At 39.4% G+C, this 25087-nt stretch overlaps 1 protein-coding gene across 2 annotated transcripts; it reads left to right on the top strand.

Moving 5' to 3' along the window:
- The first annotated feature begins 58 nt into the window (after positions 1-58).
- Positions 59-23574, top strand: SLC30A7 (solute carrier family 30 member 7). 2 transcript variants are annotated; one of them, XM_058030579.1, is made up of 11 exons: positions 59-192; positions 365-466; positions 4548-4656; positions 6090-6177; positions 6998-7124; positions 8153-8302; positions 9846-9896; positions 11713-11848; positions 18127-18217; positions 19171-19320; positions 20118-23574. In XM_058030579.1, the coding sequence occupies exons 1-11, from the start codon at positions 138-140 to the stop codon at positions 20163-20165; spliced, it is 1107 nt and encodes a 368-aa protein (XP_057886562.1). In that variant the 5' UTR covers positions 59-137; the 3' UTR covers positions 20166-23574. The 2 variants fall into 2 exon arrangements, with proteins under 2 accessions (XP_057886562.1, XP_057886561.1); XM_058030578.1 differs by having other exon boundaries at positions 4543-4656.
- The last annotated feature ends 1513 nt before the right edge of the window (positions 23575-25087 follow it).

The raw sequence follows: 25087 nt of genomic DNA, 5'->3' as shown, positions 1-25087 counted from the left end.
GCGGCGCAGGCGCGGTGGCGGCCGGAAGCGGCTTGTGGGCCGGCCGGGCAACGCTCCCGCCCCGCCTGCCCGTCCAGCCGGCCCGGCGCGCCGCGGCCCCGCCGCCGGAAAGATGCTGCCCCTCTCCATCAAAGACGATGAGTACAAGCCGCCCAGGCTCAACCTGCTCAGGAAGGTGTCGGGCTGGTTCAGGTGAGTAGCCCAGAGCTCGGCCAGGCCGAGCGCTGCCGGCGCCGCGGCCGAGTCCCCGTGGAGGGGCTCTGCTGGCTGGTGCCGAGGCGCCCGGGCCGCCCGGCGAGCGGCTCCGGCCTCCTGGCGCTGTTGCGGCGGGCGGCCGGTGACCCGCGGTGTGCTCCGTGCGCAGGTCTATCCTGGCGGACAAGACTTCCCGCAACCTCTTCTCCTTCCTCTGCCTCAACCTCTCCTTCGCCTTCGTGGAGCTGCTCTACGGCATCTGGAGTAACAGGTAACCGGGGCGGGGGCGCGGCGGGGCGAGCGCGGCTGCAGCGCGCAGGAAGCGGCGCGTCCCGCCCGGCCAGTGCCACGTCTGCTCTCGGCGGGGCCCGGCCTCCTGGCCCGCCGTCCGGAGGGGCCGCTCGGCAGAGCCTCGGGGGCCGCTGCAGAGCTTCCCCCGACCGGGACCGCTCCCGTGGGCAGCGACCGGCGCCCCGTCCCCTCTGCCGGGTCCCGGCGACGCGGCGGAGGCGCTCCGGCGGGGTGCGTGGTGCGGAGGAATGGTGTTTGGAGTTGCTGTTATGCTCGGTGCTTCCTTCGCTCAGGAGGAAGCTTGGCCTTGGCCCGATTTACGGGACTCGGGGGCTGTAGCTGCTGTTGGCACAGAGATCCTCTTTGGGGAATGTGGCTTCATCTGTAGTTGGATACCTGGATATCGCTGCCTCAAACATCTTTGTCTCGAGGGAGAAGCAGGATTTGACACATCCTTGTATAGCTCAGTGGTACTTTACATAGCACAAAAAGGGAAAGAGGGAAAAAAATGGAAGAGACTTGATTAAACTGCTACTGAAAAATCTGTAGCGAAATACAAGAAATGCAGAATAACTTCAGTACTGGTGTGCAGTACAAAGGTAGAGAACAGGCAATGGTGGTAGTATTGCTGTCATGCTTCATTGGTGATAGAGTAGTTGTTTTATGATGATATTTCTGTTAATAGTTCAGTTCAGAATGAACTGGCATGGAAATGTCAAGCAGTGTCCTCCTTACCGAAAGCTGTAATATGAACGTAAATTACTGGAACTCTTAAAAGTCCTGATTGAATGCAGTGGTGTGGATTTGGAAATGGTTGCATCCTAATATTTGCAAAGTTGCTCTGAATCTCTCAAATGACACTCTAAAATCCTCAACTTTGATTACAGTAATTGCTACTGTGGCACCAGAGAGCATGCAGCGCTGTCATGGGCACAGTCTATCCTTGGCAGCACCCAGACCATTTTCAATGTGTTTCGTTTTGGCTTTGATGTTGATTCACTTTGCAGTTGTTTGAGGATTATTGAGTGCATAGTCTGTCCATTTGAGTATGGATTTTTTTTCTAATAGCTCAGCAGATGTAAATATTTTTCTTAGGTGCTCTGATATAAAGAGCTTTTTGTTCATGTAACTTTGTTCTGATGTCTGTCTTTTAAACATAGCATTTTGTTTTGGTAGTGTGACCTTGAAAAGTCCTGTGTATGAGGTAACTAAACTGAGAAACTTTAATGACACTCACAGAACTTTGTCACTGAAGAATATGGTGTACTGGAATTCAGAAGACACTTATTTTTGTTCGTGCTTTAGATTAAGAATTAGGATTTACTGCGTAGCCATTAAATTATTCTTTTCTTAAGAATCTAAATGATTGTTTTTACTTCAAGTCACTAGTTTTGGGTATCTCTAAGTCCAGATTTTGTCCTAGAGCAAAACAGGGTCTTAGCAAGTACTTCTTTAGTAGAGAAGGGTAGCAGGGAATATCATGAGGGATGTCTTCAGTCAAAGCAGACAGGTCATGCCTTGAAAAAGTGAGCACATAACAAGCAAACAAGGAGCCCTATAGGGAGAACCATTTTGTCATTTTGAAGACACAGTGCCATTGCTGCTCACATGAGAAATTCTCCTGAGCTTCTTTTTGCCAAATAGATTGTTTTCTGAACTCAGAAAAGAGTGTTGTCCACATGCTTCTTGATCTCTGTCAGGCTTGGTGATGTGATTACTTCCCTGGGGAGCCTGTTCCAGTGCTCAGCCCCCTCTGGGTGAAACCCTTTTTCCTAGTGTCTAATCTAAACCTCCCCCCCAGTCAGCTCCATGCCGTTCCCTGGAGTTCTGTCACTGGTCAGTCACGAGTTTGCTGGCTGAGAGCTTGTTTGCTTGTTTAAGGATGAAATTTGCTACATGTGCACATTTGTTTAATTTGATGTTAAACTAAATCAGCTGTGGAAGTGACTTTTTTTAGACACGGTGTGTTTGAGTACAGGGTTTCTAGTAGCTTATATTCTGGATGGTGTGTGTGGTTCTACAGGAGTTCAAGCATGCTTCCCATGTTGCTGGTGCTTCACTGTATTGGTGGTCATTGACTGGATCATTTGATCACTTTAGTAATCACTTTGCACTCATTTTTTCTAAGGTCTTATTACTTTGCAGGTCACTTTAAAAAAGCCTCAGCTGAAGTGAGATTGGTCTCTTACCAGGCTTCCTGCCATTTGTGCAGCTCAATGACTTGTAGCTGTACCTATGATACAGAGCTGGTTGTGCTGTGAGGTGAATGGCATTGCAGATGCAGTCTGCTGACCCCTGCTGATAAATCCACGTGCCTCTGGCCACCTGGAATTGTTAGCTTAGGTCTTGAAAGCAGCACAGCTGTATTGGTGTTGCACTTAAGGTAAGTCATGCCTTAGTGAGATTTGCAGGTGTGAGCACAGTGCCATGGTAACTTGCTGCATTATTTCTGGTTCTATAACTTACATGGCATTTTGTTACAGTAGCAGTCCTTATACAATTCTCTTTCCCAGAAGGGTCCATAGAAAAAAAAGAACAAAAAAAACCACCAAAACCCAATCACCTCAGAAAACAGCTCTCGCTGCTTAGCAATGCTTATTCCTTCCATTTCACAATCAGTACAACTTAGGGTTACTGTCACTAATTACCTTCTGCCTGAATATTTGATGTACTTTGTGGTGGGTTTTTTTCCTCACTGGATCTTCCTAACTGCTCAGAACCAAGTCTAAGATGAGCTGTTTCCATAAAGATGTTCCCTGATTTTGGGGAGGAGGAAGATGTCACCAAAACTGTTCAAGAATTCGATGGCAAATTCCATTTTGCTGCTTCATAGGCATCCAGCCTATAGGCCTTGTTTTGAAGTTTGTTCAGAGCAGCTTCACCTCTCCTGCTTTGGTGACTACAGCACCTGAGGATAATATACCATGCCCTCATCCCTCTGCCTTAAATGTTACAGTTGTGTGTATGTATAACTCTATATGTGTCCATAAAGTATAAATATAAATATATAGAGCAAGACACTTGGTCTTTCCTCTACTTCAAACCCTCTTGTTGAGTGTTTCATCTGAAACACTTAATCTTAATCTTGTAATTGTTTTCAGTAAGGCTGAAATAGTTTAGCTTTGTAATGTGAAGTGTTTGAAACTTTGTGTTTGACTTCAATGTATGTGTCTACCCTTTAGAACTTGTTAAACCAGTAATTGCTTCTTGTGCTTCAGTTTCCAAGAACTGAGTTGTACATGTAATTATTCTTAGATAACCAAAGAACTGGGAAAGTGGAACTTTTGGGATTGTTGATTAACAATTGCTCAACAGTACCTCTCTATCAAATGTCTTTTTAAATATGAAGCCTTGTTTTTTGGTTTCAATGCACACAGTTCCCTGCAGACTTACAGAACCTGTTCATGAGTAATTTGATAAACTTTGGCAGTGCTTGTGTGTGGTGTTAACCCCAGTTTACCTATAGCCTACCAGCTGATACAAGTTCTACTGACTGGCTAACTCATGAACTAATTTAAGTAGCTTTGAACCTCTTAGCATGCTGGTTCACTTTAACTGTGTTTCTCAATCAAGGTTGACAAACAGTTGTGCATTGGTCTTTGAAGTAAGACATTTAAGATGTGGTCTTTCACCCTCTAATTCTTTTAGCCTCTAGATCTGAGAGGTGTGTACCTCCTAGTCAATGCCTTGCCACTGCTAAGGCAAAGATTTAAAGCTGAATTATGTAGATGAGAGATGTGGCTGTGGGTACATCTACTCCAGGGATTTTGGTTTGTGTCTGTGGAAGCCACCTTTCACTATCACCAAAATCATAGCTAGGAGGATTTTTTTGCCAAGCACTTTTCCAGAGTGCCTTCTCTAAAGCTGACAGAAGCAGTTTTGGCATCATATTTGTGTGATGAAGCATGGATTTCTCCTCTGTGCCAGCAAAACCATGCCTGAAGCTTAGAAGCACAGCATATTCTGCTAGTGTGTAAAAGATTATTGTCTGTAGGGTTTTTTCATACTCAACATGCAGCATATGGAACATAACCATTTTTTCCTGTTCTCTTTCAGTTTAGGTCTGATATCAGATTCTTTTCATATGTTTTTTGACTGTACTGCTCTCTTGGCTGGATTAGCAGCTTCAGTTATTTCAAAATGGAGGTCAAACGATGCTTTCTCATATGGGTAAGAAACTTCAGGCTGTTACCTTAATGTATTATAGTAAATGCTTAGGCAGTTATTTTTCACTTACAAACATAAGCTTTTTGCTGAACATGGAAAAACTATGTTGAAAGTGAGGGTTTTTTTAAGGTGAGCTATGTAAACATCTGAGTTAATAGAAATAATAAAAATATGAAGGCATTGCTTTTGGGGAGAAGGTTTAGCACTTCCAAGATCTCTCTGATCATGCTAGTGGAAACAAGTTAGAGAGCAGAGAGTGGCCCTGCATTGCCATGTATTAATGACACCAGTGAAGAACAAGCAGCCACATCCTGGGTTTGTCCTCACAGTGCAGTGAGGAGCATTACAGGCATTCCCAGACTGCTGGTGTCCCACTCTTCCTTTGGAACAGAAAGCCACAACTGAAAGGAGCCAAGTCTCAGATGCTGCATTGCAGATTATAAGCCATGACTCTTCTAAGCAGCAGGATTTGGGAGCTGTGACTGCCATTTACACAGATCCTCAAGGCTGAGGTGTGTCATCCCATACTGCCCTTGGTGGATTTATCTGCTGCAGCTGGCCTTTAGCAGGCACTGAACACAGCAGCTGTGCCCTATAAAACAATACTGGTGGTACCATGTTATTAATTGGTAATACTGATTAACAGCAAATTACTTCTAACATGGGCATTCCCTATAGCATTATTGGCCTGTCAGCATTTAGCTTCAGCTGCCTTGCTTAAGTGTGACTCATATAGTTCGAAACTTAAAGCACAGTTTAATTTAGGTGGAAGCTCCAGTGTGCATAGAAATCAATTTAGAGAGACTCATACCATGAACTAATTGCAGTGAAAGCACGTTCTGTATTAATTACTGCTGAGCATTTTAACAGCTGGTGTTCCCTTTATCAGAGAACAGCCACACTTTATTAAGCCTCGTGTTTGCTACATTGAAATTACTTCTTATTCTAATCTGGCAGTTTGTTATTGTCAACATTTGATGTTTGAAATAATTAATTTCTACTTAAAACTTTTACTGAAAATCCACCTTCTAGAGGGGAAGCAAATTAATACATGTGTGTTTGATATTGAACATAATTTAACACCAGAAAACTGTGATTAGGTTTCATGTGCTTATCTTAGTTTGTGGCTTCTAAATTACATTTATATCATAACTTTGAGTAGACATAATCTTAAATGGAAAGATTTTGACATACTGAAAGATTTCTTTCATCTAGATCAGAGAATGGCCAATCTGGATCAGGCAGTTTCTGTCAAAGCACAGCATGGTCAGTTTTACATACTAATCTGTAATTTATATGCCATCTTCCATTTAGCAAATTTGTGTAATCTAACTGTTTGAGAACTAGAAGATTGCACTCCAATCTCTTAAGTTCTAATTTTCAGCATTTGAATGAAAGTGGTAATATCTGCTATTACTTTTTCTTGTCTCTTGCAGTTATGTTCGAGCAGAAGTGCTTGCTGGTTTTGTAAATGGCTTATTCCTCATCTTTACAGCATTCTTCATTTTTTCTGAAGGTGTTGAGGTATGGGATGAAATCAAATACGCTATTACATTCTATATTTAATATGGATTAATATTTCTGGTTTTAATAGGAATAAATTATTGAAATTAATGAATTGAAAATTTCAATTATGTTCCTAATTGGTTAGAAATCTGATTTGAACAGAGAATAGGGCCATCTGAAATTGCTGTTTAATGACAGAGAAACTCAGCTTTTTCAGTTTCTGTACTAGCTTCTTAAATGGTGTATTTTATTTATGTAAAGATTCTATGAGGTGGAGCCTGTCTTTTTTTTTTATATTAGGTCTATAATGTCTCATTGAGAAAAATATTCCAGGGGAAGTAGGGTAAAAAATAATTTTAAGAAATCAATCTAGATTTGAGAATTTCTAAAAAATGTCATAATTTGTTCTGAATCTTCAATTCATTCCCCTTGTTGCCTCACCTCTCTAAGGAGAAAGGAAGAAATGGCATTCTAGACTCTTAGAAGTCTTATAGGTGACTTGAGCAATCTACATACTGCAACAAACCTGAATGTATTCAGATGGTGTTGAGCCACATCCCACAGCATAACCACATCTTATGATAAAACTGAGCTAGACTCTCAGAATATGCTACTGTACTTCACAGCTTTAATAATAGAACTTTATTTTCAGACACTGAGAGTCGGTCTGTGTATCATCCCAAAAACTGGAAGTCCTGAGAAATTATAAGTTATGTCTATATATATGTTATGTATGAGAATGCTCCTGTACCTAAGTGATTTTGTGGTGCCTTTTAATAATGTAAAGGGATTGTAAAACTCTACATTTGCTTTTTGGTTTGTTTCATTTGTTTTTCAGAGAGCCCTTGAGCCTCCCGATGTGCATCATGAGAGACTTCTTCCTGTTTCTATACTAGGATTCATTGTAAATCTGATAGGAATATTTGTTTTTCAGCATGGAGGTCATGGGCATTCACACAGCTCTGGTAGGATGTAACTTCAGTGCTGTTTCCTTTCTTGGCAGCCTCTGTTCCAGGGCCTTATTATGCCCCAGTGAGAGCCCCAGTATTACATTTGATGTCTTCTTAATGGCAATCCTAGCCAAGTGTGTGTGTCACCTATTGCTGTGTTGACTTTGGTGTTTTATTATTACCAGCCCTGGCATGCCACTGTTGTACTTCTCATGTTAATATCCGTTAACTGGAACTCCTAGGAGTCCAGAAACTGCTTTCTGGGGTTGGTGCACTCTCCTACACTTCATTGAAAGAGATTTGCTCAGCATCTTTTTGGACAAATTTAAGCTGGGCTTCTGCAAGGTTCTAGCTAGAAAATTTAGAAACAGTATTTGAACCAAATTTTAAGCATGAGATGATTCTGCTTCAGATGTTTCTCAGCTTAGTGTCTTTTGAATTGAAATGCAGAATTGATTTGCCTAAATACACATGATAAATACACTGAAGTTTTTTTCTGCAAAGACTGTAGGCCTCTCTTTGAGCTTAAAATTTAAACTTACATAGACTGATTGAACATTTGAATTTACATAGACTGCTTAAAGACCAAAGACCATAGTCTTTGGTCCTCAAGCATTTATCTAAACTTGAATTTTTAATCTGCAAATGACAACCAATTTCTGCTTTCTTAAAACAACTGTTTTTAAAGTGCTTATATCTAATGAAGTGTACATTTTTCAAATTGTACTAGAAGTCTAGCACAACCAGTCTCAGAATAAAAGCACTTGACTTCTCAAACCTGGTATATTTTATGTGTATATATATATATATATATATATATATATATATATATATATATATATTTTATGTATCTCTATGATATGTCTGCACAGCAGAGCCATTGATGACAAGCACCTTGTGTTAAGTTTCTTATTTAAAGCCATACCTTAAGATTCTTCTTTTAGATGAATAGGTTTTGAGTACCTAAGAAACAAACATAAGAGTACTTTTACTCATCATTTATGTATTCATAAATGCACTCTGATGGTGATATTTGTTTATAGGACATGAGCACAGCCATTCTCTGTTTAATGGTGGTCTCAGCCATGGGCACAATCACAGAGATCATGGACACAGCCATGAACATAAACATTCCCATGGACACACTCATGGTCATGGCCATGGACACTCTCATGGTCAGGATTATTGTCATGGTAAGTACTGAGTCATTCTGACTCAAGCTAAATCTGCAATTAATAACTTACTGAAAAATAAAAGGAGTGTGTTGTCAGCCTGTTGTGATCATACATGGAAGTAGCTTCATTAAATGTCTTCATTAAATGCTCTGCCACCATCATGATTTGTGCCTCATTTTGTGTTTCACTTGCAGTAATTTCAACGTTAGTTTTTACAGATTTTGCTTTGCCTCTGGTTTTTGAGTGTGTGCTGTAATGTTGTGTGTTGGCAAAAGATGGAACAGCTGTATGCTATTGCAATAGAGGGAAATTAGTTATCAGGTGCCCTGTTTCAATTTTTCATTAAAATCAATTGACAAAGTTGAGCTGGTTTGCTACTGTTCTCCATTTGTATAGTTTTACAGCACAAGGTATTAGAAAAAACGAACCAGTGAACTTGTGGTTTTTTAGTTGTACTTGGTTTGTGATCTCAAATAAGACTTTCCCCATTTTGTATAGTTGTAATCTGTTTTAAGATGGTTATAGAAAAGATACTTGTTATGTTAGCTGTGCTGAAATCTTTTCTATGAAGGCAAACAATCTGAGAAGAGACATTCATGTTAAATATGGTCAGTAGCCTTCACTATGGGAGAAGAGCTTGTGTGGGTAGCACCTGTTTGAAACAGTGCAAATGAAAGCCTTGTGATGCTGGGTTGCCAGTCCTTCCTGCCTAAGCAATAAAATTAGATCTGACGTGACTCAAAATGTGCACATTCAGAGCAAGGAATAGTGTGGGAACTGGCAGACAGGAGGTGACAAAGCGTATAAAAATATTTACTTGTCTCTTCCTTGCTGTTCCTAGAAAATTGGCATTTGTCTTCCAGTAGGTCTCCTGGAATTTGGTTGGAAAGCAGGAGCTCCCTGCTTCTGCCTCTTCCTTGCCTTCCACGTGGCCCCCACCCTTGCAGAGCAGTGAATGTAGCTGTCTTGTGCAGTTTGATATTCAAATCAGCTGTTGTGTAAATTCTTGTATATCTTCACTAGCAGTCTTTTCTTATCCTTTAACAAGTTTTTCTTAAAATGTCTTTCAGAATAATGCTACAGAGGCATTAATCTGCTTGGATGAGAAGATTTTTTACTTACTTGTTCCTTCTCCAAGTCTTATCTTTGTTTTTTTACATTAGGTATAAATGCTTGCTTAAGTGAAGTATTTCTGGTTAGCAAATTCATTTGAACCTACTCTTCTCACTTCAGTTCATGGCTTGTGTTCTTGAGGGGTCTTATTTTGCTATATACTAGGAAGGTCTTACCTCTCAATTTGTTTTAATTAGGAATAAATGTAGATAATTAATTTTTGTATATACTTATGTAGAAATCCATTGTGTAAGGGGATATTGTATTTTAAAAAATGCATATTAAGACTTTTAACTTAATTGCTGCATTAAAAAATAATAGCTTGAATAAAAGCTGGTCATTGGGAGCAGCCTGTCTGTCCAAGACATTTCTGAAAGGGAGAGTGTAACAGAAGGGCCACTAGAGAGAGCCTTTGTCTTGGTTAATGTGTCAATAATTGCCTTCACAGATGACCATTCCCTTGAAGTAATGGCTGGATCCAGCAAACAGATTTTACAAGGTATGATGAGAATAAGTATGATGTTTTATTGGTTTTATCAAAGTCTGCCTGCCTGGGTCTGTCACACCTCTGTTTTAGAGGGTTCTTCTGGATAGATGCCATTTAATGAAGTTCCATTTCCCCTCTAAACAGCTCTGCTGTATCCTCTGCATGACTAGGTGTTGAGACATTGACAGAAGTCTAAATGTGATGCACTGTCAACACAGTTTAAAAGAGACATCTCAAAAGCTGGGATTCAGCTTCTGTTATTGATGCTGAAAAGCTAGAAAAGAGTGGTTAAAAGCAGAAACCCAAGGAGCCTAATTATAATATATGTTCTGTAACATGAAGATGCAGATTGATGTAGTTGTTAAAGAGTACCTGAGCTTAAAACTTGCATTTCATCAAACTCTTAGAGTTGGTTTAGAGCAGATGGTAATGCATCTCAGTTTCTTGAAGTAGTATTGGACTTCCTGATCTCTTGAGCATTAGTTATGGACAATTTAGATGTTGGTTTTGAGCTTTGGTTGGCTGTTTGTTGGTTTTACTTAGCTTTTTTTTTAATGTTCAGAAGTTAAAGGGAGACAATTGTTAGATGTAGGACGTAGTAATTATTTGGCATACCCAAATGTCTGTAGGGTTTTCTCTTACTGGATGATCTTCTGGCTTGTTTGTAGTCCTTGAGAAGGAGCATTTACAAGTTCTTCCAGAATTTACAGTACACTGTATTATGTATACTCAGTATTTCAGTTGAAGATATTTCAAAGTCAGTCTTTTTGTGAAACACTCATTTTAACTGAAGCACATTAAAAAGACCTGATTTTATTCAATACTGAGGGAAAAGCCCCACCAAGTAATGCAAAGACTGTCACTATCAACACAGTCACTCACAAGCAATCACATCCCACCAGCAGATCAGTGCCTAGGGAAGTCTGAGCAGCAGAAAGACAACAGTAGTGTCATTGGGGAGCATGGTGTTGGATGGTATGAAATGTCCCTCTGGTCCCTTTGGATCAGCTGCCTGGCTGTGTGCCCCCCAGCATCCTGCCCACCCCTGCCTTCCTGATGTGGGATCATGAGAAACAGAAGGCCCTGATGCAGGCTGCTGTGGAGAAACCAGCTCTGTCCCAGCCAGAGCCAGTACAAATGGAGAAATCCCCAAAGAGCTGGTTTGTAGTGGTGTGTTGTTCTTAGAAGAGGGGATTACCTGTCTGGAGAACTGCATTCAAAAAGCTGTTTCTGAATGACTTCCAGTCACTGCCAGCAGAGAGCTCCAAAGGCTAAACTTTGACTAGCTGCAAAGTATGTGTTTGTGCTTGAAGGAAGTCTTACTCTTCAGAATAAGAGCAAGGCTTCTCATGTCAGCAATATTGTTTAATTTTCAAAACTATTTGTCTTGGATTTCTTTGCCAAATAACTTCTAGAAGGTGTTGTCAATTAAATGTTAGCACATGTCAAAGCTTTGCAGAGCTGTTAACAGTCTGTCCATCTTACACAGACCTCACTACTGTAGGCATCAGGGAACAGAAGTTTCTGTACTATAATGAGGGTGAATGAAGAAAGTCTAGCTGCAGCTGTTAATCACTGTTGAAGTTAATAGCCTTGCTGTGAAATGCCCAATACTGCTAAGTGCATAACAGAATGTAAATTCTTCAAATGGCCCATATTCTACAAATACATTAAAATCTTTGAGTGTTTGACCCAAAACTGACCACAAATTTAAAAAGTATAGATCATATTATGTAGTTCTTGAAACTACTTCTTGTAAAACATCTCTGAAATGCTCCATTAGCTTTAAGAACAGCAAGTTGTAATGGTATCACTTGGTCTCTTACAGGTGTTTTTCTGCACATCGTGGCAGACACTCTGGGAAGTATTGGTGTAATCATCTCTGCTATACTGATGCAGAACTATGGGCTAATGATAGCAGATCCTATTTGTTCAATGCTGATAGCACTACTTATAGGTGTAAGGTAAGTGTTGCTATCACTGGTGTTTGGTAGGATTTTTGGTGCTAGTTACAGCAGAAATTGCAGCTCAGAAGGAAAAGGGGTTTTGTTATGCTAATGACTTACAACATTTGCTTTTCTTCCAAGAGTGGTGTGTTACCTCTGTTTTGTACAGCCATTCTGGTGAGCTCTTACATGAGCTATCTTTCTTTTCCTTTTTCTACAGCTAAAACTTTCCCTCTTAAATCTGCATATTTTGTCCTTTTTTGCATAATACTACAAAAATGTCTTTCAGGTTCAAACTGTAGAAAGCTTCATCTCTGTATTTAGTACATGCTTATATAAACCAATGTACTCCAGTAAATGGAGCAGAATGGTTTCAGGGCAGCAGAGTTGAGACTGCTGGCACAGGATGTGCCCTTCTCCTTCACAAATAAAGGCTGTTAGGTTTTAGTTTTCTTTTCCTATATCAACAAGAACTGTCTTTTACTTTGCATTTGCACTCTGAGATATCCTTATTTCTTTTAAGATCTGATGGAAATGCTTCACGGACTTCTGGATTTCACAGTTGTTTCTTACCAAGTTCACTGTGACTGTGAAGCTATTTGGATTAGACTGGTCAAGCAAATATTTCATTGAGTGATGTTATGAGGCTTTTTTGGCAGCGCATTCAATGGTGCCATAGGGCAGTGTGCCACAACTCCAGTTACAACCTAATAACTCATCTTTGTCTGTTCAGCAGTGGTGAGTGTCATCTGATGAAGTGCAGCTACTTCTGCTCATACCATGTATGGCATGTTTATGGCTTGTGCATGGCAGCATTCACAGGATTATTGATGTGAATCTCCCTGCTAGTCAAAGTAGGGCAGCAGGCTTCAGACACAACGCCCACAGAAATGTTTCTGCTAGAAATCACTCTTACATCACCACTTTAATTTGAACTTCAGAGATTTTGACTTCAACATTCTGTAATTTCATAAATGACAAATTATTACAAACTATTTCTAGTATTGAAATCTCAAAAAAATGGGAAAGAAAATGTGCAAGTTTCCAAGGGGGAAGAAACTACTGCTGAGTTAGAGGTAATAGCTGAATAAAAGGTTTCCATACACTTTGTTTTTTAAGGGTCCAGCTTTGTGTACAGCAGAAAATACCACATGAATGACAATTCAGTTTTTTTCTTCCATTCATACAGTAGTTAAAATTATCCTGAATTCCATAACAGAGGTGTCATAATAATACTGTTTATAGGTTTTCTAGCACAGATATAAGGAACGTTTGAGACCCATGTTCTATGCTGAAAATGCTGGAAAAGTTCACTATTTGATGTGTCTTTTGATCTTAGGCCAGACTTCAGCCTGTAACATTATTTTGTTGGTCTACAGTGTTATAAATGATCAGTGGAATAATTCTGCTATCAGTGCAGTGAGCTGTAGCATAGCTGATAGAAGCAAGCCTGCATTTCTTGCCATCTGACACATCCTGGCACATCAGTCGAGCAAATGCTAATTGCAGGGTTGGGTGGTTTTATGTTGGTATTTTATTTGTTTTCTAAGCAGTCCAACAGACTGAACTATTGATGGTTTTGCTTGAAATGCACTTTAGGATCATAAATAAGATTACTGGCAGTTTCAGATGGCTGTTGAGAACCTGAGTCTCTTTTTGTGATGTTTGATTTTAGTAATCTTCATTGACAGTTCTGGACATAAAACCACTGTTAATTTTTCCTTATTCTTCACTATGCTGTGTTTGAAGTGTCCTTTAAGAATTAGTGCAAAAGGGTTTTCAGATTTTCCCATAAGGTGCTCTAGGGTGACATTCTCTGCCTAACTCCTCATGAGTTAGCTCAGAACATTCTGACTGCACAGTGAAAATCCTGTGTGGGATCTGAATTTTCCTGGATGCAAGCACTAATATCTGATGATTCTTTCTTTGATTACTCTGTACTATCTCATGCAAGTAAAGCATAAATGGGGACATGCTTAAAATAGACAAGTCTGTTCTACCAGCATTTTCATTTTTTTAACAAAAGCTTGACTATTTCATTGTAGTTTAGGCTGACACACTTCAAGTTTTTTCCAAAGTGTTGTCCACATAGTTATATGTGCCTTGAATCAATAAACAATTTCCCAAGTCTCTGAACTGCTTTTAATGTTTCAAACTAAATACTCATTTAGTTTTAACATTAGTGTTCTAAGCCTTATTCTGAAATGTTGAAGCAATTTCAGTCAGCTATGTGAAACTAGTCGCCACACAAAAGCCACAACTCTGGTATGAATCAAGTTTGTCCTAAACCACTATTAGACCCACATGTTTCTAGAAAGGCACAGTAGACTAAATCTGATACTAGATTGCACAGAGCATGCAGACTGCATATTAAGTGGTCAAAGAAATGAGGCAATTTACTTCAGTCATTTAGTGAACTTGTTTCCATGGGTTACATTATTTTTTGCATAAAATCTTGAGCTGTTTGAATATGATATAATATGAAAGAGCTTTGGGGGGGGATGTGCCAGTAGCATTTAAGTCCCTTCATGTTTGGGGCATAGCAGTATAAAAAAAATTACTTTTTTCAAATGAAGTGCTGCATTCCTTAAGATTCAGAAGGGATTTTCTATAGCAAAACTCCTCCAAACTAGCATGTTTGTTGTTGATGTTATTTTAAGCCATTATTGCTAAATGTCAAGCACTACCTTCATTTACAGGGTAATGGTACCTGCCAGCCTTGCTTGAGAATCAAGGAACTACATTGTTATGAGAACAAAGAATTCAAAATCTGTAAAGCAAATGTTAAACCTGTGGTCCTTGTCTTGAGCAAAGCTTGCAGTCTGATTAGAATTGGCATTGCCTAATAAAAAATATTCATTCAAGTTCTGAAACAGGCCAACAGTCTTCACACTGCAGATATGGATGGTGGCTGGAAAAAACCCCAGAATTTGGAAAACTGACTGTAGATTTCAAGCTGTAGTACTTGAAGAATCTAGCTGGTCTCTATCCTTAGCAATGTTTGTGTACCTTCTACAAAACCTGTCACAAATACACAAACCCCCTATTTTCTGTAGTGCTGAGAGCACTGACTGGATTTCCTGCTGTGCTCTGAGTGCAGTGTCTGTCTAAGGGGTTCTTTACCTGGAGTTGTTTTCAGCTTTGCAGTCCAAGGTCATGCCAGTGCTGGGGTCTTGCTGGCTGTGCCTACAGAAACAGTGCCATAAACAGGATGGCACACAATGGGCATGAGTGCCATCTGAATGGGATGCAGGTTAAATAAGAGTCTGATGCTTTCACTCTTAATTTCTCATCAATCCATGTGTAATGGTGGCAGGCTGTATTTATCAGATTCATGTCAATAGTGAGTTCATTTTGATTTATTTGAACACCTTTCACTTCTGTAGCAGGGTATGTGCAAATGTGATGTGCTATAACAATAGCTACCTTTGCTTTTCTGGCTTTTGTAGAGAATATGTTTTTATTCCAAGTCTTGCTGTGGGTTAGTTCTTTCAAATTTTAGTGTCTTGTAAAAGAGTGTGATATTTTACATTTAAGGCTTGGTAATCAGAAAGCCATGGAATTATGTCTGCTTTAATAGCAAAGCTTAATGACTGCTAATGCATGAGAATTCCTTCCACTTGGTGAGAATTCAGCATTGCTTGTTTTCCTCAGTAGTCTTGTAGATTAAAACAAACACAGAGGGAAGCAGCACTGTAATAGTTGTTGTGGAGGCAGCCACTTTTTTTTTTTTTTTTTTTTTTTCCAGTAATAACTAAGCCAAAGAAAAGAGACAGCTTGGTCAAAATCTCTAACTGTATTTTCAGCCAGCTTGGTTTTGTCATCTTCCCTTATGTTTTCTCCAGTCACATGAAGTGGAACTGATATTTCTAGGGCCTCCTAGTGATTAATACTGGTTTTAGTTAATGTTTGAGAAAAGAACATACTCTGTGGAGTTTTGGTTTTTAAATTAAAGGTTTTTACTTCAGTACTATGCATGAAACAATGGAAAACATCAGGCATCATAAAATTTGATTCTGTTGTTTGTTGTGTTAGTTGGGCTTACAGTAAGATACCATGTCAGCTAGCACCCTTTGGATGCAGAGGGGCATCCACAGGCTGCCTGTGCTCTGAACAGCATTTGTGAGGGCCTGGCACATCACTGCAGCTGGTTTTTGGCTTTTCAGCTTCGCAAAACTTAAACTTTGCATCTGAACACTGGCTCTAAGATATTAGGAAGAAGGTGTGACCTGGGATATGCCTCAACTTTCACCAACAGTATCAAGCCATCCTGATTTACTCTATTCTTTGGACTTTTAAGATGTTCTTGTTTCATAGCCTCTTCAGATCTACTTTACGATTAATTTCTCTTCCATCAGATAATGTACATCAGTTTTATTAGTGTAAATAATTTGTACATATTAGACATATTTCTTAGCTTTCTTTCATGGCTATTCTCACACTAAGTGGTATGTTTCAATTAAAAGGTAGACTACTACATTCTCTATTCCTTTAGTTGTTTCCCTGTGAAAAAATATTCAGCCTGTATGTGTGTGGTTTTTGAAACCTTTGGATGCACATGCTAGACAGGCCTTGTTAAATGTATGGGAATGGAATAGTGTTCACTTGCATTCACTTTGCATCCTGAACTTGTGTATTGGTCTTTCAAGGTTTTTATTAAGAAACAAACCTGCATTTTAAATAGGGAGTTAAACTGAAATCAATTCTTCAGTGGATTGTGTTGGCAGCTCCAGCTCCCTTTGATGTAATGCTTGTGACATGGACATTATTTAGTGAGATGGGTCCATTAATAAGAGAACCCTTTTCCCCTAAACTTCTGTAATCCACTGTAGAATGTGACACTCCAATTAAGCCTCCTTTAGACAGATTGATGGTTGTTGCATTGCTAAATGTTTGTCTTGGTGACAGGTCTAGTTTAGGCAACTCCTGCTTGCCCCTAATTGCTTCTTCCTATTTCTGAAGCGATGCCTTGGTGGCAGTGCAAATGTGGGAGGCCATGTGCTGGAGGGCACCAGGCAGTGAAATTGGCTGGAACAGCCTCTGTGCCTGCAAGGTTTCATTTCAGGGTGGAGTTTTTGCAGGGGTTCATTAGACAAGAGTCACACTCCCTCCCACCCTGGCCAAGGCTTAGCCAGGGAGGGAGCTGAGCAGTCCATCAGCCAGCACGGCCCCTTGTTCAAATGGAAACACTTAAAAAATGATTAGGTCACCTGTTCACATCTGCAAATACACAGCTGGTCTGTGCCATGCATTCCATGTTACTTCATGAGATTTTAAACAAAGGTTCTGCAGTGTCCTTTAACAACTGCTCCAGTTAATCTCTTACAAATGTTTCAGGTGTGCTTTTAATCCCATAACTCCACGTACTGCAGCTGTGATGCCAGTGCTGAACTCTGAAATGAAGCTTACAGTTTCTGCAATATATAATCACTTTCAGAATGTTAGGTGACTTGTATGCTCTTGAAATTAAATTGCTCTTTAAACTTTACTGTTGGGCTATAGATATTTGTCATCCACTTGAAAATTTTAGAATTCTCTACTGAATCAGACATGATGCACTACTCCTAAACAAAAAAAAAATCACCATGCTGAATAGTGGTAGCTTCAGGGCATAGGCTTACTGCTCTCCTGGTTTTATTAAAAAACAAAAAGTAATAATAATAAAAAAGGGTATTAAATGTCTTCTTAGTTTGCTGATTAAAGACCATTTGGCCAGGAGGGAACCTCTAATTGCTTCCAAATGTTTAACCCTTGAGCTTGGATGAGACCCTACACTTAGTTCACTTCAAGAATATGCCAAGTTGTCGGTTCCTGACAAAATAACTCTGTTGTAGCTGGACTGTTCCACACTAATTTTGTTTTATGATTACCCCATTATTATCTTAGTTCATAAGAAAAATATGCCTTAAACCAAACACAAAAGCAAACCCAATTTCAGTTGAGTATTTTTATGGTTGCTTGTGAATGATTTGCCATTTAAGTTGGTTTTGATCTATACAGCTGCTTTGTTGTATAACTTCGAAGATTTCACCTCAAGTCCCTAGATTAAACCATTAATCTTTTGTGACTGACCACCAGTTGACTCTGGAGACCGTGGGGGAGAAATAATCTTGCCTTTGATAGGACACCATAGCAATTTTGTCAATCCTTTTATTTTCTGTACTGGGTTTTCATGGTGACTTCCTCAGCTTCTGATGGAAGAGCTAGAGAAAAATTTCTCAGCATCAAGGAATCTTAGGTTTCACCTTGCACCTTTTGAAAACGTAATAATAGCTAATTTCCTTTCTTCTTTCTAGTATTGTTCCACTTTTAAAAGAGTCCATTGGGATTTTGATGCAGCGAACTCCTCCTTCCCTGGAAAATGCCCTGCCACAGTGCTACCAGAGGGTGAGCTCTTAAGCTGGTTTTGCTCTGACTGATCAAGCAGCTGACTGAGCCTCAGCTGTGTGTATGAGGACATTTTATGATGTTTTTCCAGTAAAAGGAATGATTTTATGATGCTTTGCCAGTCAAAGGTACCCTAGAATACACAAATGGAGGTACCAGTTTAATTAATAGCTTCCCAGAGTCCTAAATTGCATGTAGCTTCACCTCAGTTTGAGTTTTAAAAATTTCCTATGTTAGTTCAGAAAAACAGATCCTGAAGCTATTCCTCCCAAAGTAGTTTGTGCTTATACATAACATTGGAAGTGTATTTATAAGAATACAAAGATTACTCTGGATCTGACCTGTTCTCCTACTTAACTTTTCTATTAGTATGCCATGAAGTGCCTTTGCAAAGTTAATACAAAGCACTTGAAGGAGTGCTGCCTCTTCTCAGACATTATAGGCTGTAATCATCACATGGAGGGTTTGCTGAAAGTGCAAAGAGGAAAAACAAAGGGATTGGCAGGACCCATCTAAGCCCTCACAAAATTGTAAATGATGTATGAATGTATTTCTGTTAGAGTTAGAATCTCACAAATTGTTTCATGGCAAAATTTGCACATTTGCAAAAAGGGCAGTTTTAACTGGATACCATCTCAAATCCAGTTACTGACTTTTCTCTCATGAGCACCTCCATTTTCCGAAATGGTTTCAGTAAAATATTTGTAGAATGTAAATGCAGCAGGGTACAAAATCACAACACGTGCAGAAAATCACGACACAGACACAAATCCATGTTTCAACTTCCTTACAATAACTGAGATAGTAATAAAAAATTTTGGTAAAACATGACAAAATGCACAGTGAACTTGAAGTAAATGAATGCATTGGCTTTTATAATACTTCCTGTAAAAAACCATAGTACCGGAAATATTTTCTGAAATACACTTTCTAAAATTTGCCTCTTGTTTTAGGTGCAGCAGTTGCAAGGAGTCTACAGTTTACATGATCCACATTTCTGGACCCTCTGTACTGATGTTTACATAGGGACTTTGAAGTTACTAGTAGCTCCTGATGCTGATGGGAGGTGGATTCTAAGCCAGACTCATAATATTTTTACTCAGGTATGTCTTATCAGTGGAAGTCACATCTCCAAGTGTGAATAGCTTGATGTGACATTGTAATTCTTATCAAGAAAGGCTAAATATTTCTGAGTTTGGTATCTCTTTTGAACAGCCTTCCTGCTCTAGCTGTATAGAGCAATTTCAAAATGTTCAGCTGTGTAGATGGAATTAGTGTACCTCTCTGCATTAGTTTTTCATGCCACTTTATGGAAATAACAGATATAATTGTCTCAGGTGTATCAAATGGGGTTGATCTATATTGACCTATAAGGAACTAAGAAAACAGATGAGGCTTCTCTCAGGATAGAGTTTCTCACCACAGAGAGACCTACTCACAGGCTTTTCACTGCATTGGCAGCTTGCACATGTGACGGATTTCTGGATAGGTTCAAAATGTAGAACTGGTTTGAACAACCAGTACCACGTTAGGATCTTGTGCTTAGCTCCATTTTAACTGACAGTTCTTCAAGCAGTTTGCTTTTCAGGAAGTTAAACTGGCACAAAAGAAAGTAAGAATTGCTTTTGTGCAGCTTCATATGTGGCAGTTATTTAGGATGAATCAGAAGTAATGCAGCAAAACTAATGCTAATACATCATTATGTGTGTGCACTTGACTGTGGGAAGAACTCCTTACTCATCTGGTGTTCTCTGAGTGATGTGCTAAATGTGGAGATGAATTACAGAAAAATTAATTGTTTAGGTCTTTTGCTAGGTCACTTACTGATGTGGGCTGATGTTCAGGATCAGAAACTGCTTTGGCTTTACAGCATTTTTAACTCTCATTCCCTTTTCCACAGGCAGGAGTGAGGCAGCTTTACATACAGATTGATGTTGCAGCCATGTAGTCAGTTTCTGGAATGGTGCTGTTGGACCAAAGCTTTCCATACTGTACTGGTGTAGCAACACTTCTTGAGACAGAGCCTGCCTCCACCACGTCTGGAATTGACTGAATAGATTTCTGCCCTTGGGCTACGGAGGAAGTTCGCTTCTAAGGAGTAAATATTGAATGAATGTTCTGGACTTTGGGTCTTGTTTTTTTTGGGGCCCCTAAACTTGTAAGTTTTTGAGGGTTTTTTACTTAAGATTGTGGTACTGGAAACCCTGTCATGTCTTCAGTATAGCTGCTGAAACCACTGCTCATTCCCATCAAACCAGTGTTATCGGCAATTGGAAACTTGTTTTGTAGACAATGTCACAATGGCTGACATGCTTCAATATAATTGTATGTTTGTACAATTGTTTGTACTTTGCAAACTTAATGAACCAAACCATATTGGGTTTTCAAAGTGCCTTTTATATCAGGAGAGCTATTTGCCAGCATAAATATGGAGCATCAAAGGGTTTTACTACTTTTACAAATAGTCTTGTATGCAGTCTGATTATTTACTAGTGATGTATGCGGGGGGGTTGTGTACTTACATAACTGTAGATGTTAGACTTCCATTATATTTGCATCTTACCAGACAGAAAAATTCTAAATGTAAAAGACAAAGCTGTTGTGAAGAGACTTGCTTCTGAACAAGCTGGGTATTTTGTTGCACGTCTTGTGAAAATTATTTTAGGCCAAATATTAGATTTAACTCCAATTCTTAGTCTCTTCATACTGTTGAGAGTAATGAGACATTACACAATGTTGCTCATGTTCAGTCACTTAAACAATGGGCAGTTGAAGGAAGATGCTGGTGATGGAAGCAATGCTTGAAGTTTTTTATTTTCCAAATAATGTGGTGGAAAAAATCTAAATCCTGAAATTGTGGAAGCCTAAGTCTCCTTGATTTTGATAGGTTGTTATAATTTTATTAAAGTGATGAAGTTCAAATTTTGCCTTTCCAAATACTGAAAATAGTTGTTTCTGGCAGTTATACCCGAAATGGAAATAAGGACCACTTTTCATGCTGTTTTAGCTTATGCTTTTCCCAGGCTGACACATATTACATCTTTGACTATTTTACTGCAGCCTTGTATGTTTTCATAGGGGAGAAAATTCTCAGTGCAGTAAGGGTTATTAGATTGGGCTTTTCTTTCCAAGATTGGGTTTTTCTTTCTTCTTCTGTCATATATTTTCTAGCATTTGAATCATTTTACTCGGATATGAGTGTCACTTCCAAAAGCAATCTGCTATGTTTGGTATTACAGATGATAGTTCCACTGTGCTGTAGTAGTTCACTTAGTAATGGAAGACTTTTTAAGAGGACATTTTACACACAGAACATGGTGAAGTAAAAAGCAATACAGGCATTTTTCTGAGAAATCATAGCTGCCACTGATTGGTATGGATTTATGTTTATTTTGGTACCTGTCAGAGGGAATACTAAAATCAAGGCCCTGAGAAGTTTGCAATGTCTGTGTAGTAAGTGCTAGGCAGTATGACATTACTAAAGATTGATTTGCAGAAATGGTTTGTTTGCCAGTGATCCTGTTGAATCCATCACAGATATGAAGAGTTGCTTGCATTCATTCTGTTGTTCCTATATAGCACCTGATTTCTTTTGATGTGAAAACACGCTTGCCAAATTTGATGGTGGTTCCTGAATTGTCCAGTTGAGATATGGAAACATGAATGTTGATTTTGTCCAGATCTTGAGGCTGTACTCTTGTGCTTAGAACTGGAAACTGGGTGTAAAAAAATGGCAGTACAAAGCCACCTATAATACTGGTTTTAATCTTTGCTGTCTCTTTCAGTCTTCAGATCCCTCCATTGCCATTTCTGATCCTGTTTGCTCTCCCTGGGGACACAGGCACAGAGTGCCCTCCCAGCAGGCTGCACATTCCACAGCTCTTCCCTGGCCTCCTGCCTGGCACTCTCTGTCAGGCTCTCTCCCCGTCCCACCTGGCAGTGCCAGGCCCAGAGTTCCTGAGTGGAAGATGGAAGTTACACAGCACAGGGTAGGGTGCAGGAATCTGTTGAGCAGATTGGAGCACTGCAGTTTAAGATCCTCTGTGCACATATGTTCACAGAGAAGGTGATGAAAATCCAGCTGTGGTTATAGGGTGGAGGTACTGTTTTGTAGTGGGGTGCATACAGACTGCTGCTTGCTGGCTGCCAGCAGGACTTGCTCATTTTTTAAGAGTTACTATTACTGCTATTTGAGGCTAGAGAAGATCAACTGATACCACTTTAAGGGCAAGTACCAGACAGATTCATTGCAACTGTGTCATGATCCCAGAGCAGGCTTTGCTTTAAGTCACCTTTGCACCAGCATGTTTCAGGACTGGCTGTTCCTGGACTTGTTGAAATGCTGCAGTGCTGCCCAAGTTGCTGAGCTTGGCCACCATCTTAGCTTCTTAATGAAAAGACAACTGCTACTATTTGTTTCCAAGTGAGAACCTGGCAGAGTGGCTGTTTGTTTGATGGTGGTGATGGTGTTCTCTTAAATGTACATCTACCAAATTTTTAATATGGGAAATGGAGTGAAAAAGCCTATGAGCCTGTTACAATTGCACAACAATTTTAATAACTTTTGATAACTGTTTCTGCTTATTATGATTTAGCTGATTGTTGGAAGCATATGTTCAAGTCTATGAGTTTTCTAGCCAAGCAAGATAGCACTTCATTATGTTTAAATGTTTATAGTAAGAAATATATCATTTGTTTGTCAAATGTAATTGGGGATAGTGTAGGGAGGTCAGATTCAAAACAAACTTTAGCCGTTTTAGGGTTTCTGAAAAAGGATAAGCATCACAAAATTCTACAAACACAATGTATGACATGTTCAGTCAGTAACTGCAGTCACATGTAGTATGTCAGTAAACAAGGGACATCAGATATTTTTTCCACCTAAGGGGATACTTGCTCAGGTTTTAGAAGAGTACAAACCATGCCGTTAAAAGCAAAAGTGCAGCTTTCCTTACCCTGAGAGCCAAAGCACCATTATTTGTGTTTTGCTAATTACTTAACACTGGTTGCTTATGTAACACTTTGCTATTGACACTTTATTGGAGATGCAAGGCAGGATTTAAACAAAGACTTATGTGAATGACTGATATCCAGAGATGGGTGAATGGCTGCAGATTATATGCTAAAACTCAGCTTCCTGGTATCCACTTCCTAATCAAGTTTTCAAAGTGTGGTTTTCTCATGTTTTCATGCAGCTGATATTTACTGTGTCGTTACTGGTCTGTCTTTGTTGGGTTATTTTTTTTCTGTGACTGAAACCAGTAACTTAAAACCTTATTGTTCCAAAGACCAAGCCTGCAAACTGCATGATTTTTACCACATCTACAGCAAAATAAGAAGATAAAATGAATGTTGCAGAGTGTCTGTATTAAAATGCCTCAATGTTTTTTGGACTAAGTAACAGTGAAAGAAAACTCCTCATATTGAATATGCACAGTAAGGACTGGTCCTTTACAGGCTAATCTGGTAAGTATACAGCTCTGGATAGATTGGCTCCTACAGAGAGCTGAGTTACTTGTGTGATTTGCTAAGCTAGGATGGAAAGCAAATAAACGACTTTGCTTTTTGTGTAATAATTCCTACTACAGCAAAAGTTCAGTTGCATCATTAGTAAAAACTGCTGACACTATTTTTACACAAAAATTGAAGCTGCTACTGCAAATAAAATGGACCTTAGTGACTTACCATTCTTATTTTACTTTTTTTTAAAGATGTAAAGGTGGGTTTAAAGGTGAAGGAAAATTAATGGTTTCTCTTTTTAACTGTTGTAAGTGAACCTGTTCTGGGAATGTAAACGAGATACAAGAGGAGAGAATCTGCTGCTGAATTGCCGTTTTCCATCTTTCCATCTTTTGCATGTAGTGTGCGTAAAGTCCATGGCTTTTCTTTCACAGTGCACTAGCACAGTGCAGATTTTTAGTTTCATTATTTTATAAAATGCAAACTTTTATCTTTTTTCATGATACAAAGTCTTTAAATACCAATTCAGAGCAAGAATTTTAGTTAATAATTAAACCCTATCCTGTTTTCTCCAGCAGCCATTAGATTGCTATCATTCTTGATTATCCCACTCCTTTAAGCAGGATTTTTTTTTTTAATAATCTCTCTGATCCTCAATACTGACTCAGTAGCTAATTCCTCCTTTACACTTCTGTGAAAATTCTTATCTGCTGGTTGCTGAGGCTCCCTTTTGGATTTGTCCCCCATTCAGGCTTTGTTCAATGCCCATCCCTGTGGGCACTTCCTTGGCCAGACACTGCTATAATGTGAAGCGATGCCAGCCGTGCTGGGCCTGGCATGCAAAGACTGAGTCTTGCTGTGTGCAAATACTGCTCAACCTACTTGTCTGTTTCAGTGAGCCACAAAAGGTTCCTGCCTGTGTGGTAATTTGGCTGAAATGATGTGTAAAAAGAGCTGGGTATTTCACTTCCCATGTGCATTGGAGCCTCTCACATGTATGCTGGGATCTTGTACAAGAGTTAAGTGAATCACTACAGTATCTTGGCTGAAGTGTGAAATAATGTGAATGAAGCAATTGCCAAAATCATTCCTGGTAGCATACAGCATAGTGCTTGCCTTTACCTTTAAATTGCAGGAATTACTCTTAGCTTAGTGAGCAGTTCAATAGCAAAGTGTGTCGAAGTACCTGTGAAGAAATCTGGCAGGTAACACAAGGCAGCTCACTAAAATTCTGAAGACAATGTCTGATTTTGTTCTGGAATGCTAATGTTAGTAGCTTAGCCACGGCTTGTCCCAAGTGCAATATTAAGAAATTTTTAATGTAATCTTTTCTACTTGAATACAGTCTATATAAAATGTTAAATATCCTATATTGCTGAAAAGATATGGGATCAAATTTCTTTCCAATAA

Source organism: Melospiza georgiana, chromosome 9, assembly GCF_028018845.1.
Source record: "Melospiza georgiana isolate bMelGeo1 chromosome 9, bMelGeo1.pri, whole genome shotgun sequence".
Classification (NCBI taxonomy): domain Eukaryota; kingdom Metazoa; phylum Chordata; class Aves; order Passeriformes; family Passerellidae; genus Melospiza; species Melospiza georgiana.
Note: the sequence above shows the minus strand (reverse complement) of the source record. Positions and strands in the feature narration are given on the sequence as shown.